Source organism: Platichthys flesus, chromosome 24, assembly GCF_949316205.1.
Source record: "Platichthys flesus chromosome 24, fPlaFle2.1, whole genome shotgun sequence".
Lineage (NCBI taxonomy): Eukaryota > Metazoa > Chordata > Actinopteri > Pleuronectiformes > Pleuronectidae > Platichthys > Platichthys flesus.
The window spans coordinates 14622365-14638921 of NC_084968.1; the positions used below are offsets into that span (position 1 = coordinate 14622365).

Sequence of the window (16557 nt, forward strand, 5' to 3'; positions counted from 1 at the left end):
TATACTGCTATACGTGTGTGTGTGTACTTGTTTTTGTTGACTCTTTAGGACCTTCACCAGGAAAAACACTGACCTTGACAGGACCAGCGACATTACGGGGACTAGCGTCCTTATGAGGTCCTGGTTTTGGTTTGGCTGTCCACAAGGAATGGAAGTGAATATACTGTCATTATACTGTGTACTTGTATGTATGTGCATTTATCTGTCTATAAAGATAGAAAATAATCATGGACAGGAAAATATATTTCATTTATTCCTCAAAAGAAAAGAAAATTAACACATTGAGTATTTTTATTACACAAAGGAATCAAAAGAAATTAGCACTGTAGCAGTTAAGGAAACTCTTACATGAAAATATAATTATGAACAAACTTATTTAGTCTTAATATCAAAGTTAGATGAACTGATATTTATTTGAAATGTCTGTACGATGTAAAGGAAGGGATCATTCACAATGGTTTATTGCTCTGAATCAAATGTTTTAAGGTAATGAATCATCCTTTATAACAACTAAACCGCTTTAACTTTCCTCTTTGTTCACAACTACCGTGTGCTGCCAGGTTGTATTACCATAAAGATGGAAAAAGCTGTGCAGGTTAAAATAAGACTACCGTAAGTGCAAGAGAAGTTAAAACAGAAACAGTTTGTCAGAATCTAAGAACAGCGTCTGAGTCCGGTTCAACGTAATCAATGACCTCAATTACGTTGACGCCTCGCCCCAGAGCTAGCAGCCTTTCTTTTAAATCCCAGATCTGATGAAGACTTTGCTCTGATTGGTCGGCGGTCTAGGAGGTGCGGTGCATGGCTCATTCGTTCTATTGAGGCTTTTGTTTCCCTCAAAATGGACGGGGAGGCACATGTTTCCAACCATATCACAGGCCACAATCACAAACTGTTGAGTCTTGTTTACCGTAATACGTGTATTAAACCTTTGTTTCCTGGTTTCATTTTTTGGAGGACACTTGGAGGATAACACTTCAAACACCAGCATTTTCAAACTGCCGCTGCACAAGTTACTCTTCACATAGAGGCCAGACCGGCTGCAGATCTGCAGGACGTCCTTCGTCATATTGGCCGGGATGAACGACTGCTTCCGTGTTCTGCACCAGAGTCCCTTGTCTCTTAGATAGCTGCACAATGAGATCATCACATTGTTTAAAAATCCAACCCCTTTATGACTTAGAGATCAAATGACATTAACTGTATCTGCTGCTGATTGGATATGATAAATATAATGATGCTCTTTGATATGACACAGTTCTGTTGCTGACATTGCCTCTTTCAAAATGCAACAAACTATAAAAGAATTCAATTCACCTTTCCCAGTCTTTTATAGAATTCAAGCTCCTGTCTTCTGGAATGATGTGTCTTATCGTAAAGTTTTTGTATTTCTGTTCAACGCTCCTGTGGTGACAGGGCTTCCAGTAGTCAGGCTTCCCTTCTTTGCTGGTAAACATCGTTTGGACGACAGTGAAGATGATGCCAGTCAGGAGAAGGATCTTCATTTTGTCTAGAGTGTGAGAGAACAATTATTACACAGAGTTTTTGAGCAGAACAATGTGTTGTTCAAAAACAATATTTATTCAGTATTCAACATTATTCGTCAGTGCAGCTCATAGCAGGACTCAAATCTACAGCAACTGAAAGACAAGTGATAAAATACAACCAAGTTTTATCTCCATGTTTAACATGACAAATTCACAGGTTTGGAGAATAAAGACCTAAAGTTGTAATTTAAAGAATAAGTTGAAATATTTCCCGAAAAGCTCTCTTTTTTTGGTTTTTCGTTCCAAGGAATCAAACTTGACAACCAGTACGATATACATCTTTATTCTCTTAATTTATGACTTTATTCTTACGATATTACAACTTTATTCTCTTTGATTTTCTTCCCTTTAAGTGGCTTTAATTCTCCATCATAATGAACCATTACAGATATTCAAATATTGTTCTATTCAGTGCTTTGAATTTTGTCGTTGATATTATAATTACCAAATCACTTTTACTCCTTAATACAGTGTATATAAACACAACTCGTACATTAGAATCAGCCGGACTGAAGATGAGGTCAGTTTTATAATTTATTAAATTACTCTTGAGGCTGAATTTAAGTTAAAAAGTACAAAACTTTTAATTGAATGTTGATAGAAGTCAGTTATAGGGTGAAGGTGGAGAGACCTTTTCTCACCTTTCTCTGCAGCTGAGTTCGTCTGGAGAGGATGAAGTCTGTGCAATAAGTCAGGAAATGTTCATCTTTTATAAACCTCTCAGCGTCCAAGAGTTTGACCTCAAGAGAAAGACATCCAATGAAGATGCAGCAAACTCGTTTCTCACCATATATGTCTGTAGTTAGTGTGCAGACAGCGAGATATGGTCAGAGTGTATGTGTGGTCTTCTGATATGTGATGATGTGCACGTTTGTGGTGAGCTCCGTGGGAAGTTGTCTACCTCTAGCTCTTGTCTACCTCTCGTCTCTGAATCAGATCACGAATCACTAAAGTGTGAGAAGATGCTCAAACCCGTCGTTCAGTAAACACAAGCAGGCGTGGGCGACGGGGATCGTCAGGTTATAAAGTTTTATTTTTTTTAAACCAACACCACAGAAATAAAAGACATAGAAAAAAGCTCTCGTCATTTAAACCCTCTTCGTGTAACATGATTTATGAAATACAGTTTACATTAAACCACAACCAACACACAACAACATCTTAGGAATATATATTTGATTATTTATGGAAGAAATAGAATTCAGCCCTTGAACACCTGAGTACCCACATGCACCTACATACACATGACAGCTCACTTAGGGCTATATCCCCTGGAGCGCCCCCAGGTGGCTGGCTGCGTATAGGGCATAGCTCCATGTTAATGAATGGGACTTGGACCAACCCAAAAAGTCAAAGTACCTGTTAAATAAAACGACTCTGGCTCCAAATGATGAAAAAAAATGGCTGTTTGGGACCATTTTGTGGGTGTCTTTGTCCAGGCTGGGAAATAGAGGTGTGATAGCTGTGGAGGGGGGTTGGGAATGTGGGTTAGGGCTAGAACTGGTCCATCGTCTGTCGAATCTGCAGTAAAAGTCATTCAGATCGTTGGCAAGTTCAAGGTCTTGTGGGAATTTGGTTTTGCAGTAAATTGTTGTTACAGCTTCTTGATATACTGTCATTTGGCCTTCTTCATCTCCTCGCCAAACGAGTACTTAGCCAGTATGAACTTATCCATGTCCCCACTCTTGAAGGCTGCCTCTTTCTCCAAAAGAAGCTGTGTGAGTTTTGCTGTGAACCAGGGCTTGTCGTTGTTGTAGCTCACCCTGGTGTGTGTCGGAATACATCTGTGTTCACAGAAGCTGATGTAGGACGTCACAGCATTTGTATATTCGTCCAGGCTGTTAGAAGCAGTTCTAAAAGAGTCAGGTGATGTCTGATGTGACGTAAACTCCGGCCAGAATAAAAGAGGTGAATTCACGGGGAGAGTCGAACGGTCTGCAGGTGATGAAAAAAGTTTCCAGGTCCGGAGAACAGTACCGTGAAATCACTTTCACGTCGCTGCACCAGAAACGGTTTATATAGAAACAAATCCCTCCCCCTTTTGATTTGCCTGTGAGGTTTAGGTCGCGGTCTGCACGTAACAGCTGAAAGCCTGTCAGCTCTACAGCAGAGTCCTGTTTAGCTTCGGTCAGCCATGATTCCGTAAAACACAAAAGAGAAGCACGAGCAAAGTCTCTATTTGTCGTGATGAGACGGCGCAGTTCGTCCATCTTGTTGCTCAGTGAGCCGACATTGGAGAGGAGTATCATCGGTAGAGGAGAACGTAATCCTCTCTCCAAAGTGTCAACACTTGTGTTTTTCCAATCCGTGAGTTCATCAGGAGAGATCTGCGTGAGGGGGAATCTCACAACGTCAGTTTCAAATCAACCTCATGGAGACGTGACCATGTCTTTGCAGGTCAGATCCTCGACTCACCTGAAGGTCTGGGTGTCTGTCCAACTCAGCGATGGTCTTCTGGAGTTCTTCAGTTTCTCTTTTCAGCCTCTGAAGCAGATCCTTTCCTTCTCTCTTTACACTTTCTCTCCTTTAAGGTCAAATACAGGACGTTACGCTGATGGATCAATAATAGGTCTGACCACACTTCACTGTGAGCCACGTATAACCAACCTCTCCTCCACAGGCTGCAGAGCTCTTTGCAGAACGGCCTCCACGACGTTCTTCACCTCGGAGAAGACAGTATAGATCTCCATCCACTCGGTGTCCAAGCTAACCTGATGATGGACAGTGGACATGTCAAGAGAAACATGGACAGAAACCATATTGTAAAACGTGATGTTTCAACAGGTCAAAGATCTGAGCCTGCACCTGCTCGGCGCCGTAGGAGAACTCGAGCGCTCGACGAGGTCTGGAAGTGTTGGTGGCGGTTTGATTGATATGTGACTAGTGAACTAATAAGGCGGTTTGTTAGACAAAAGTCATAACTTTATAAGGATAAAGTCTTAATTTTACAGAAGTTAAGTCAAAGGAGGTCATTTTACAATTAAATCATCATTCTATGAGAATAACGTAATTAAAATGTAAGTAAAGTAAGAAGAATAAAGTTGTAAATTGGTGAAGAAACTTATATAAACTGAAGTTAATTATCATCATGAGGTCATAAATGTGACATTTTGTTCAAACTTTTCACGGGAATATGAATATGATCCGGTTTCTATTTTTTGAATTAGGTATTTTTTATTTGGTCCCTTCACCCAAACACGTTTTGGTGAAATGAGAAATTACAAAACCACACTTTACTGAGCAACATTAAGTTTCACATATGTACAACAAATAAAATGTCTTCTCAGCCTCAAAGCTGTGACAGATGAATTTAATGATCATAAAACATATCAAACTAAATATTGAAATCTTTAACATCTGTTTCCATAGCGCCTCTAGTGGTCAAACAGGACACCGTGTGTACAAGTTCATTGGTCAGGTTATAAAGTTTTATTTTTTTACACCAACACCACAGAAATAAAAGACATAGAAAAAAGCTCTCGTCAGATAAACCCTCTTCCTGTAACATGATTTATGAAATACAGTTTACATTAAACCACAACCAACACAAAACAATGTCTTAGGAATATATATTTATTTCTTTATGGAAGAACTAGAATTCAGCCCTTGAACACCTGAGTACCCACATGCACCTACATACACATGTCAGCTCACTTAGGGCTATATCCTCTGGAGCGCCCCCAGGTGGCTGGCTGCGTATAGGGCATAGCTCCATGTTAATGGATGGGACTTGGACCAACCCAAAAAGTCAAAGTACCTGTTAAATAAAACGACTCTGGCTCCAAACGATGGCGAAAGCAAAAGATAAGATAAGATAATAAAATAAGATCCTTTATTATCCCTACAAGGGGACATTTATAGGCATCACCCGTATCCAGTGTATTTTGCCTTCATATTTGTAACAGGAGGAAGTAGAGACGCGTCTTCCATCTTTATCTGCGTCTCTGATAATGTCATAATATAATATATTGTAATTTTCAGCCACTGTAACGGACACAAGCTTCATTTACTGTCTCTCTACAGGAGAGATGATCAGAGGAGCTGCGTTCTGACCATTTTGTTGGAGATGTGGACTGAAGTACGGGAAGATCTCTCCACCGAACGAGCACTGAGTGAACGAGTGAATGTGAGACCGAGCCGTCGTGTCGTAGAAGGACACGAGACCCTCCTCGTAGTCCACGAACACCCCCACCTTCTGAGGTTTGTCTCTCAGGGACAGGCGGACGCATGGATCTGTCAGGGCTGCGTACTTGTCGTCCTCGCAGTGGACGGTCGCCCAGTAGCCGTTGTCTGGGTTCAACGAGAGCTTCCCCTTCCGGTTTGCGTCCCCTCTGGCCACGCCCAGGTCCCACCCGGTCTTGTTGCCGACCTCCACTTCCCAGTATGACCTCCCGGAGGACAAGCCGTTGAGTCCCAGGATGCTGCCGAACATGTCAAACCTCTCCGGAGTGTCGTGGACTTCCTGGTTCTTTCCTCCGTCCTGCACCTCCTTCCCATCGTCAGAGAGAGAGAGGCAGTGATGGGCTGTAGCTGGGTCCAGCTTCACATCCACTGAAGAAGAACACAACAGAATAAAGGACATAGAATCCTGTCGTGAAATACAGATAATTGTCTGATGGATCGGGGGCATAAATGGAATCGTCTCCTTTTTCATACGAGGTCACAGGTTTCGTGTCAAACGACAGCGTCTGACCTCCAAGGATAAAATCTGGTTATCAGTCGTTACAGCAAAACGCTTAATGCATATGTGTGTCACAGACAAAGTGAAAAGTTATTCAAATTTTTCTGCAAAAATGTACTCGTTGAAATAGGAAAAGAGACATTAAGCAAATCAAACTTTAAAACAAGGGTGATAGTTTACTATATTCATGAATAGATTTTTCTTTTCTTGGTTTTTAACTTTTGAAAAAGACAATACATAGTTTTATATCTGGCTGCTCCTTCATGTGAGTCCCTTTCATCACGTTTTTGAGGAAATGGGTCAATAAGTAATATTCTGTTTACCATCGAACACCAAAGTTAAAATACATGAGAAGACTTCTCTCAGTTCTTTTGCTCATGCATCACAGCTGTGGTGAACTTGTTGAGGAAGTGGGTGTTTTTAACAAAGGAAGTCATGGGTGCAGTTTCCGTTTTCACACGCAAAATCTTAATTTGAAGTTGTTCTGACAAACGAACAACTCCAAATGAGAAAATGTGAGTTTATTATTCAGACTAGTGAACTAATAAGCGTAACTGGAATCACATGTAACCATATATTGTAAAAAGCTGAGACACGCACCTGCAAATGTGGGGAATCTCTTTAGTTCTGTGGAAACAAAGATGAAGTTAAAGTCACACAGATCTTCATCAGATGAAACACAAACCTGGATGAACACAAAGGACTCACCAACAGAGGAGAGCTCTTCTAGTTGCAGCTGAATTTGTTCCATCATGGCTGACGTTGTGGTTCTCAAGGAACCGAAGGAGAACGAGGTATCAACACTTGTGTTGTTCCAATCCGTGAGTTCATCCAGAGAGATCTGCGTGAGGGGAAATCTCACAACGTCAGTTTCAAATCAACCTCATGGAGACGTGACCATGTCTTTGCAGGTCAGATCCTCGACTCACCTGAAGGTCTGGGTTTCTGTCCAACTCAGCGATGGACTTCTGGAGTTTGACAGTTTCTCTTTTCAGCCCCTGAAGCAGACCCTTTCCTTCTCTCTTTACCCTTTCTCTCCTTTAAGGTCAAATACAGGACGTTACGCTAATGGATCAATAATACGTCTGACCACACTTCACTGTGAGCCACGAAGAACCAACCTCTCCTCCACAGGCTGCAGAGATCTTTGCCGAGCGTCCTGCACGACTTTCATCATCTTGGAGAAGACGTTGTTGATCTCCAGCCACTCGGTGTCCAAGCTAACCTGATGATGGACAGTGGACATGTCAAGAGAAACATGGACAGAAACCATATTGTAAAACGTGAATTCGTACCGTCAAGCCTTTCACAGATAATTCCACTTCTGCCATCTTGAGTTCTGTCATTTGAATTTTCTGCTGTAGCTCCGCCCTCTTGTTGTCTTGCTTTGCCTTAAGGAAGAAAGAGGAGAAATAAACAAAGTGAAATAGAACTGTAGACGACACAAGTGATGACCCAATAAACAGTTCCATTCAGTGTTATTAGAAGTGTAATAATAACCTTCATGCGCAGTTTTTCCGCCTTCCTCTGCTTCTCCTCTTCCTCCTCTCTTGGAGGGACGGCGGTCGTTGGAGGCGTCGTCTAAAAAGGAGGAAAACATTCGGTAATATAACGATGAAGAATCCGTTTCTTCGGCATCTGTTGATTACGTGGAACTCTTTGTTCTTACGATCTGATTCACAGGATGAAGCTGCAGTAGCTCCCCAGCGTGACGTTTCAACAGGTCAAAGATCTGAGCCTGCACCTGCTCGCCGCCGGTGGAGAACTCGAGCGCTCGACGAGGTCGGTACGTGTCGGTGGCGGTTTGATGACGAGGGGGGGGCTCAGGAGTCTGGAAAACTGTGGAAACAAAGCTGTCAATCAAAGCTGCTGTAATGTGTTTATTCGTGTAAAGTTAAAACTCGTACATGGCTCTCTTGTCTCGGCCGCGGTGACGTCGGCAGCTGCTGGATGAATGTGGCCGTTGAGCGTCTGCTGGAAATGGTCGATGGGAGGCTAAGAAAAGAGTTCAATGATTCAATCGACTTTACAAACTTCTTATACTCAATAATCCTAATGATAAAAAAAAATGGCAATTGAAGTTTACAAGAATAAAGTTGTCAGGCTCGTTCAGCTGGATTTGACGTCCCGTGGGGGGGGTTTGACGAGGGTAACTCCTCCTCTCTGGGACCCTCACTCCATTCTGCATGCATCCCTTCTTCCCCTGGTGGATCCTCAGGCCCTGATTGGTCGTCACCTTCATCCAACCACACCCACAGACCTGGAGGCTCTCATCTGAATCGGCTGTTTGAGACATTATGGAAGAATTCAATTAATATTTGGTCTTTATTTCCTTTTTAAATACGCATTCAGAACCAGAAAATACAACTATTATATATTCAATATTTTGGTAAAGTGCTTGATTCAGTTTCCACTTTGTTTTCTGTATCGTAACTTTAATTATGCACATTTTACCTTTTTTGCATCATATAAATATTGATATAGTTTGTACATTGACTAAGAACAACTCACAAGACTCTATAGAAGTCAACACAGGCTCGGTCAGCTGGATTGGACGTCCCGTGAAGTGAATCAGAGGAGGGTAACTCCTCCTCTCTGGAATCCTCACTCCCTTCTCTGTGCATCCCATCTTCCCCTGGTGGATCCTCAGGCCCTGATAGGTCGTCACTTTGGACCAACCACACACACAGACCTGGAGGCTCTTGTCTGAGTCGGCTGTTTGAGACATTATGGAGAATTTAATCAGATGTTGAGAAAGAAATAAAATGGGTTATTCCTTCAATTAAAAAAACTGGATGTTTTTTCCTTTTCAAATACGTATTTTGAAGCTGAAACTATTATATATTCAATATTTAGTATTAACTTTTTGCTAGCGTCAGTCCTTTAATTTCACACATTTTAGCTTTTTGGCAGCAAATAAATTGGTGACAACAGTGATATAGTTTGTACACTCATTAAAAAACACTCACCAGACCAGGTGAAGAAGTTCTTCTCAGGCTCGTTCAGATAGATTGGACTTTCCTTGAAGGTAATTTGAGGCAGGAAGGTCATTGCGTTCCTCTCTGGGATCCTCACTCCCCTCTGGGTGCATCCCATCTTCCCCTGGTGGGTCCTCAGGCCGTGGTAACTCGTCACTTTGGACCAACCACACACACAAACCTGGAGGCTCATGTCGAACGTGTTCAGTGTCTGTGGAAAAACACGTTTTAAATATTTTTATGCATGAAATATGTGATTTATTCTGAAGCAGAGCTGAATCCAACATGGACAGTTTCACAGTTTGCTCAGTTTTCTGGCAAATGAAAATATATATATTTTTTTTTGATTTACTGAAATGTTTTTCTCTGGATCTTTGTCAAAGTGTAAGTTTCCGGTCCTGCATTTCCTGCTTTTACACTCTAACTTTCATTTCATTGACTTGATCTGAGCTGTGTTGAAGCAGGTGATTCATGGTGTTTGGTCGCCCTCTAGTGGCACTGACTGTGTGTGTGTGTGTGTGTGTGTGTGTGTGTGTGTGTGTATATGGGTGTGTGTGTGAAACCTCAAACAACAGAAGCTCAATATGATGCGAGCCAATCTGTCAATGAATAAAATCTGAATCATATTTTTTTCTAACCAGGAAAAAAGCAGAACAAATATTCTTCTGTACTGACATCGTGTTTTTTGAGAGGATCTTGGACATGAACAATTTAACATTAACAGTTTTTTTACCTTTACAACAGGAAGCTTGATGTTTTTCCTCCTGACAGCAGCGTTTTGAAGTATTATATTTATTAACACATCCTACTGTGTATTTTCTACCTGCAGCATCACAGTCAAACGATATATTTCGCTCTGTGGTAGTAAATGTGTGTATCCCTGAACAAGAACAAGTTTCATAATTCATCCTTAAACTTTCACAGTTACTAAACGTCACAAAGTTCTTTATAAAGTTGATGAAGTCTCACCGTGCTCTGCAGCGTCGATGCTCCTCAGTCCGAGTGATGATCTCTCTGTCGTTTCCCGACTCTCTCCTCTGTGTTCTCTCCCTTCAAGACTTTCACTTTCGTTTCATGCGAAACAATCGTCAGGTTAAACTCGCTCTTAGGAGATTTACCAACTGCATTTACAACTACAGCAGCGGCAGACACAGTTACACACTAACTTTACAAGAATAGTCATAAAACTTAAAGAGAATTGAGTCAAAAATACACAAACAAACAATACGTTTTACAAGAATAAAGGAATAAAGTCACAAGTCAAACTTTATAAGGATAAAGTCTTAATTTTACGGAATTTAAGTCAAAGGAGGTCATTTTACAATTACATAATCATTTTAGGAGAATACAGTAATAAAAGTAATAAAATACAAAATCAAACTTTTCACGGGAATATTAATATGATCCGGTATGATCCGATTTTTGGAATTAGGTATTTTGAATGAATAAATGAGAAATCAGAAAACCAATCTTTACTGAGCAACATCAAGTTTCACATATGTACAAAAAAAATTCTTCTCAGCCTCGAAGTTGTGACAAATGAATTTAATGATCATAAAACACATCAAACTAAATATTGAAATCTGTATCATCTGTCTCCATAGCGCCTCTAGTGGTCAAACAGGACACCATGTGTACAAGTTCATTGGCTGGTAAATAATCACATGACAGACTTTGATTTCATATTCTTAAACAATAATGTGTTAAAATGGAGGACATGACAGCTCCCACAAGTAAAGACAGAAAATAAGATCGCCCCCTGGTGGCTGGCTGTATAATAGGTCATAAACCGCATCTCCTCCATGTTAGCGAATGGGGCATGGACCAATCAATTGATCATGGACCAGGACTTTAAATCAAACGGCGTCGCGTGTATCAGGGATATTTTGAGGAAGTGGAGACACGTCGGCCATCTTTATTTACAGTCTGTTGATTAATCCCCCCCCACACACACACCTGTAACAAACAAATCAAACGCAAACATCTCCTCTTCAGGACTCATCCATGATCTGTTCACGTTGTTTCACGGAGGAGATAATCAGCGGATCAGCGCTTCCATCGTCTTGTTTCCGGTGCGGACTGAAATACGGGAAAAGCTCCCCCCCGCTGAACGAGCACCCGGTGAAAGAGTAAATGTGAGACCGAGCCGTCACGTTGTAGAAAGACACAAGGTCGTCCTCGTAGTCCACGAACACCCCCACCGTCTCCGGCTTGAGGAGCAGAGGGAGGAGCAGCGGGGGGGCTGTCAGAGCCGCGTACTGGTCGTCCTCGTAGTGGACGGTCGCCCAGTAGCCGTTGTCTGGGTTCAACGTGAGCTTCCCCTTGCGGTTTGCGTCCCCTCTGGCCACGCCCAGGTCCCACCCGGGCTTGTTGCCGACCTCCACCTCCCAGTATGACCTCCCGGAGGTGAAGCTGTTGATCCCCAGGACGCTGCCGAACATGTCAAACCTCTCCGGGGCGTCGTCCACCTCCGGGTCCTCCTGTCCGTCTTTCACTTCCTTTCCGTCCTCAGACAGAACGAGGCACTGGTGCGCGGTGGCTGGATCCAGCTTCACGTCCACTGGTGAGGACGAGAGGAAAGTTACGAGGTCATCGGAACAAAACGTGTCTACGTCTTCAAAGTAAGAAACTGAACGTATCACACACCTGTGAACTTTGGAATTCTCCTGAGTTCTGTGAAGCGGATAAATAGTTTTAGATCAATCAAGTCACGATTTGAGCTTTTTATCATTTCACAATCTGAGTGTTACCGATGGACGTCAGCTTCTCCAGCTCCTGTTGGACTTTTTCTTTCATAATAGATGTGGTTTTTCTCATCGTCCCAAAGGACAGGGACGTGTCCAACTGAACCTCGGCCCAGTCCTTGATGTCGTCCAGGTTCTGAAGAGATGGGTAGTTCTGAGAGAGGGGGGGGGGGGGGGGGGGGAGAGAGATGAAAAGACAGACAAGCTGACAGCAGTCTAACTAAGGTCCTACAACATGTAATTCGCCCTCTCACCTGCAGGAAGTGGATGTGATCCTCCAGTGTACTGATGTCCTCCAGCTCAGAGATGGTCGTCTGGAAGCGGCTGATCTCCTCTTCCAGATCCTGTTGGAGGTCCTCTGCCTCCTTCTCCACGACCTCCCTCCTGTCCTTCAGCGGCTGAAGAGCCTCTTCCCGGGCCTCCTCCACGATGGAGAGCACGGCGGCGAACACGGCCTCAATGTCCCACCACTCGTTCTCCAGCAGGTCCTGAAGATGGACGGACATGGAGCCTCAGTTCAACACAGCTCTGTGTGTGAGTCACCACATAAATAGACTGGAACCTCAGTTATAATCAAACCCTAAGAAGTTGTATCAGTTGTGACACTATACCTTCTTTTTAATAAGTCCATTTAACTGTATGTTTGAAAGGACTAAACCTTTAAATCCAGGTGAGTCCAGGATCAGTCAGGTTTGTGTTTTCTCACCTGGAAGCTCTTCACAGATTGACTGAGCTCGACCAGTTGTGTTTCTCTCTTCTGAATCTTGGCCTCCAGTTCTGTTTTTGCGTTTTCAAGTTCAATCTGTAACGGACAATAAAAAAACAAGTCGTTATCCAAACTTCAAACATCACGATATATACGACTTATTCTTGATCACTCACCTTCTTCTTCTCCCACTCGTCCTCGGTGGAGACCACCTCCTGTGGACCTCCCTCCAGACAGCGGACGCAGATGCATCTCTGCTGCTTCTTGCTGTACAGCTCCAGGGGGCGTCCGTGCTTCAGACAGGCCCTGTCGTCCAGGTTCTTCACCGGGGCCACGAGCTTGTGACCCTTCAGCCTTTGGGTTGAAGCATGGTTCTGCAGGTGGGTGGAGCAGTACGAGGCCAGACACACCAGGCAGGACTTCTCGGCCTGGAGCTTTTGCTCTGTGCAGATGTCACAGGCCACTTCTCCGTCCTGCCCCGTGAAGATACTTTTCTTTTTCTTCTCAGACTTTTCAGACTCACGCTGCTGGATGATTTCTCTGAGGACGATGTTCACAGCTCCCGTGTTCATCAGAAAAGTTCTGCACAGGGGGCACTCGCTGTTACTGTACTTGCAGTTGAAATCCAGGCACCTCTTACAGAAGGTGTGGCCACAAGCTGTAGTGACGGGGTCCACAAACACGTCCATGCAGATGGAGCATGTTAACTGCTTCTCCAGCAGACAGGTCCCTCTGGGTGATGCAGCAGCAGAGGCCATGCCGAGAACCAGGAGGTCACTGAACCAGAACGGTATGAGGGCCGGTTTAAAGAAACCTGCATGAAGGAGACACATGTTACTCATATCCAGTTTGATTATTTTAATTTGTGTTATTACTTTAAAATGTTTTCATGCTCCAAAGTTCAGAAAACATGTCTTTCCTCAGACTGTCCGATGCTGCAGCTCCTCTATTCAGCCTCTGTCTCAAACACGAGGTTTAAATCCTGATTCTTTATTTTAAATTTGTCAAAAATCAAATAAAAAAGTTACGATGACAAAACACATTTTCAACACTGTGATCGTGTTGTAGCTCTGAGCTATGTTTGCGTTGGCACACCTGCAAGACAATCCAGCCTTGGGTGTATGTGGATGTGTGTGTGTGTGTGTGTGTGTGTCTGTGTGTGTCTGTGTGTGTGTGTTCAATCACAATAGCAGAAACTGTAATAATAAAAGTGTGGAGGATCACGGAACAACCCATGTGAACAGATGATCCCACAGTGTGTTACAACACTAAACACCTTTTTGTTTAAAATAGTAGAGCAATAAACAACTACAGTGAAAGTATTAATCAGTTGTTGTCTTTCATAGAAGTATAAAACTATATAACTAATACAATTCAATATGATAAGGCAATACGTTTTTTACCTTTCAGCTGCTCCGGTGCTGTTAATCCTTCAGGCTTCGATGTCCTTCTCTCTACTCCCACCTAGTGTGTGTGTCTGCGTGTGTGTGCGTGTGTGTGCGTGTGTGGGCGTGCCTTCAGCTTTGTGTTAACTTTCGTTTCTGACAAAGTTCCCACCTTGCGGTTAGTTCCTTTATCCAAAGAGATGCGTCATCATGATGAATAAATATATCAGAGATTTGCATGGGTGTGTTGCTCAGTTTTATTTTAATTATTGTTACAGCAGCGTCCGGTCCAACTTGTTTCAACGACTGAGACAGAAACACAACTTAGACAAAACAGAGGAAAACATATGTGTGAATATAAATATAGAAGCACTCATTTATCTCATTAGGGTCAAACTTTTTCAACCAGTTTTAAAAAAGCAAAATAAACTTTTGATCCAAAATGCACATTCAGCAGTTTCTCTCCAGTGCAGCATCAGCATCAGACATTTCACAAAACGGTAGAAGCTGCAAACACTCGTTTTTGAAGCGACTGGATTTGTGAGTCTTGCTGTTCGCTCCTCCTGTCATGTTGTGAAATGTTAATTGAATAGATTGTGTAAATCCTGGCTTCCTGGTGTGGTCCACAGGTTCCTCAGGTCGTTAGGATGTGAGGAGAAATCTCAATACGAGAGCTGGGTGTGACCTCTGACCTTGAGACTCGGACCTGCAGGAAGCGGAGGTCGTCCTCAGTCTCTGAGAGCTGCTCCAGCTCGGTGTGTCTCCTCTGCAGATCACAGATTTCTGCCTCCAGCTGTTTGACGAGCTCTTTGCTTTGTGTCTCCTTCAGATTCTCCACCTGACTCAGTCTCTCCTGAATAACCTGCTGCAGTTTCATCCTCATCCGCTTTAATTGAACCTGAGGGAAATACAGACGTTGTTGTGAACAGAAGCATGTGATACAGAGGCAGTGTTGTTCATTTAAATCCATCCAGTGTTGCCTTGTTCTCTCAGTGGAATTAATGGTAAGTTGTGTGTTTGTTTTGTGCGACAGGCTGTCAGGGACACTAAGTGAACAGACACAGGGTTTTTATATTAACACAGGACATATTTCATTTTGGTTAAAGACTTTTTTCATGTTGAATTAATCATAGATTAGTTTTTTGTTGTATGTTTCTTTGTGTATTGGATTGTGGGTCCTCGGTGGAGGTACGTGCTCGAGTGTTGTTCTCCAGTGAGACTTCACCCTCTGCTTGGCGGCCTCTCTGTGCACAGGGAGGATGTGATGGCCCCTGTGTTCTGTCTGGGAACACATGGCACAGACACATGTCCGGTCGCTCCTGCAGAACCTGTCCAGCGGCTTCCCGTGCACTCTGCACACAGGGTCCTCCAGGTTCTTCACCACACCGATCAGAAGATGGCCCCCGAGAGCCTCGCTCTGGTAGTGCAGCTCCAGGTGGGCGTCGCAGTACGAGGCCAGACACACCAGGCAGGACTTGACGGCTGGACGCCGCCCGGGGCAGAGGTCACAGGGAACCTCGCCGGCTTTTAAAGGTGCGGCCCCGACCTGGCTCTGTGTGGGGGGGTGTGTCTGGAGCTGGGGTCTGGTGGGGAAGCAGGCCTTGCAGAGGGGGCACTGACAGGAGCCACTGATCCTCCAGTATTCTCCTACACAGGCCAGACAGAAGGCGTGTCCACAGGGGAGGGACGCCGGGCGGGTGGACTCGTCCAGACAGATGCAGCACAGCTCGGACATCAGGGCCTCTCCTCACATGGGAACAGGAAACAGATCATCAGCTCCTCTGTAGATTTCATCTCATAGGGCTTTAACATGGTGTGACATCTTCTGTCCTTAACCCTCAACAAGAGTAAGGAAAAACCACAACCAACAATTATATTTTAACCTTTTGATTATACTATTTAAAGGTGAAATCTCCAGAAACGCTTTATAGATTGAAATAAAAGTAGTTACAGCTGTTTGGCCTTTGACCCTCTCAGCATTTTCAGGGAGGTTTTTATCGGCTTGAGAGGAAATAGTGCTTATGCAATACAATATATATATCCTCCAGCCAATCAGGATCGAGTATTTTCTGTAATCGTTGTGAAAGGTTGATTCAAGATGGCCTGTGGATTGCGTCGTAGGTTACATGCAGTAAAAGTATCTACGATAAAATCATATTTCTAGTTGTGGAGTCGTATTGACGTTCCAGATAAAACATCCTGAAAAGTGCTAATTCTTTTCTGCTTATTCAATTCATGTGAACTATAAACCATACCCACTGCACTGCCTGCTGTTTACATTTTAATACACATTGTACATGATGTTACAACAGTGCTGCAGTAATTTAAATGAATACGTAACATAAATAAAACACCATGAAGATACAAATACACACGCCTCTTACCTTGTGTGTCCTGAGGCTGCAGCCGTGTTGACTTAAGGACGTGTCCCCTGGTTCCTCTCCAGTAAGGAGGAGACACACCCGCTGGACTCTGTCACTTCCTGGACGCTCGGAGGACTCACCTGATGAAGTGGT

The 16557-nt window shown here is 43.4% G+C and overlaps 2 protein-coding genes and 1 long non-coding RNA gene across 3 annotated transcripts; all 3 read right to left on the reverse strand.

Moving 5' to 3' along the window:
• Window positions 1–230: 230 nt before the first annotated feature.
• LOC133950335 (uncharacterized) lies at window positions 231–2298 on the reverse strand. The gene is made up of 3 exons (XR_009920243.1): window positions 2189–2298; window positions 1318–1510; window positions 231–1130 (listed from the first exon to the last, which is right to left on the reverse strand). It is a non-coding gene; the product is annotated as an uncharacterized LOC133950335 (long non-coding RNA).
• Window positions 2299–4957: 2659 nt separating this feature from the next.
• LOC133950314 (uncharacterized) lies at window positions 4958–13758 on the reverse strand. Its single transcript, XM_062384564.1, has 18 exons — window positions 12833–13758; window positions 12657–12752; window positions 12205–12438; window positions 11957–12104; window positions 11853–11879; window positions 11201–11766; window positions 9198–9417; window positions 8740–8943; window positions 8315–8511; window positions 8136–8223; window positions 7898–8067; window positions 7729–7809; window positions 7524–7619; window positions 7350–7453; window positions 7158–7266; window positions 6937–7069; window positions 6829–6855; window positions 4958–6098 (listed from the first exon to the last, which is right to left on the reverse strand). Exons 1-18 carry the CDS (start codon window positions 13496–13498, stop codon window positions 5554–5556), a joined length of 3711 nt encoding a protein of 1236 aa, XP_062240548.1. The 5' UTR covers window positions 13499–13758; the 3' UTR covers window positions 4958–5553.
• Window positions 13759–14116: 358 nt separating this feature from the next.
• On the reverse strand, window positions 14117–16491 carry LOC133949996 (E3 ubiquitin-protein ligase TRIM47-like). The gene is made up of 3 exons (XM_062384130.1): window positions 16426–16491; window positions 15267–15787; window positions 14117–14939 (listed from the first exon to the last, which is right to left on the reverse strand). The coding sequence occupies exons 2-3, from the start codon at window positions 15774–15776 to the stop codon at window positions 14676–14678; spliced, it is 774 nt and encodes a 257-aa protein (XP_062240114.1). The 5' UTR covers window positions 15777–15787; window positions 16426–16491; the 3' UTR covers window positions 14117–14675.
• Window positions 16492–16557: the final 66 nt, after the last annotated feature.

Excerpts from the sequence above, each read along its gene's own strand:
- LOC133950314 (XM_062384564.1), bottom strand. The coding sequence starts at position 13,498 with ATGAGTAACATGTGTCTCCTTCATGCAGGTTTCTTTAAACCGGCCCTC. Across the intron at positions 8,944-9,197 it reads GAACTTCTTCACCTGGTCTG|CCGACTCAGACAAGAGCCTC; the intron begins GTGAGTGTTTTT and ends TGTCTCAAACAG. Across the intron at positions 7,070-7,157 it reads ACAGAAACCCAGACCTTCAG|ATCTCTCTGGATGAACTCAC; the intron begins GTGAGTCGAGGA and ends CCCCTCACGCAG.
- LOC133949996 (XM_062384130.1), bottom strand. The coding sequence starts at position 15,776 with ATGTCCGAGCTGTGCTGCATCTGTCTGGACGAGTCCACCCGCCCGGCG. Across the intron at positions 14,940-15,266 it reads GAGAGGCCGCCAAGCAGAGG|GTTCAATTAAAGCGGATGAG; the intron begins GTGAAGTCTCAC and ends TATTTCCCTCAG.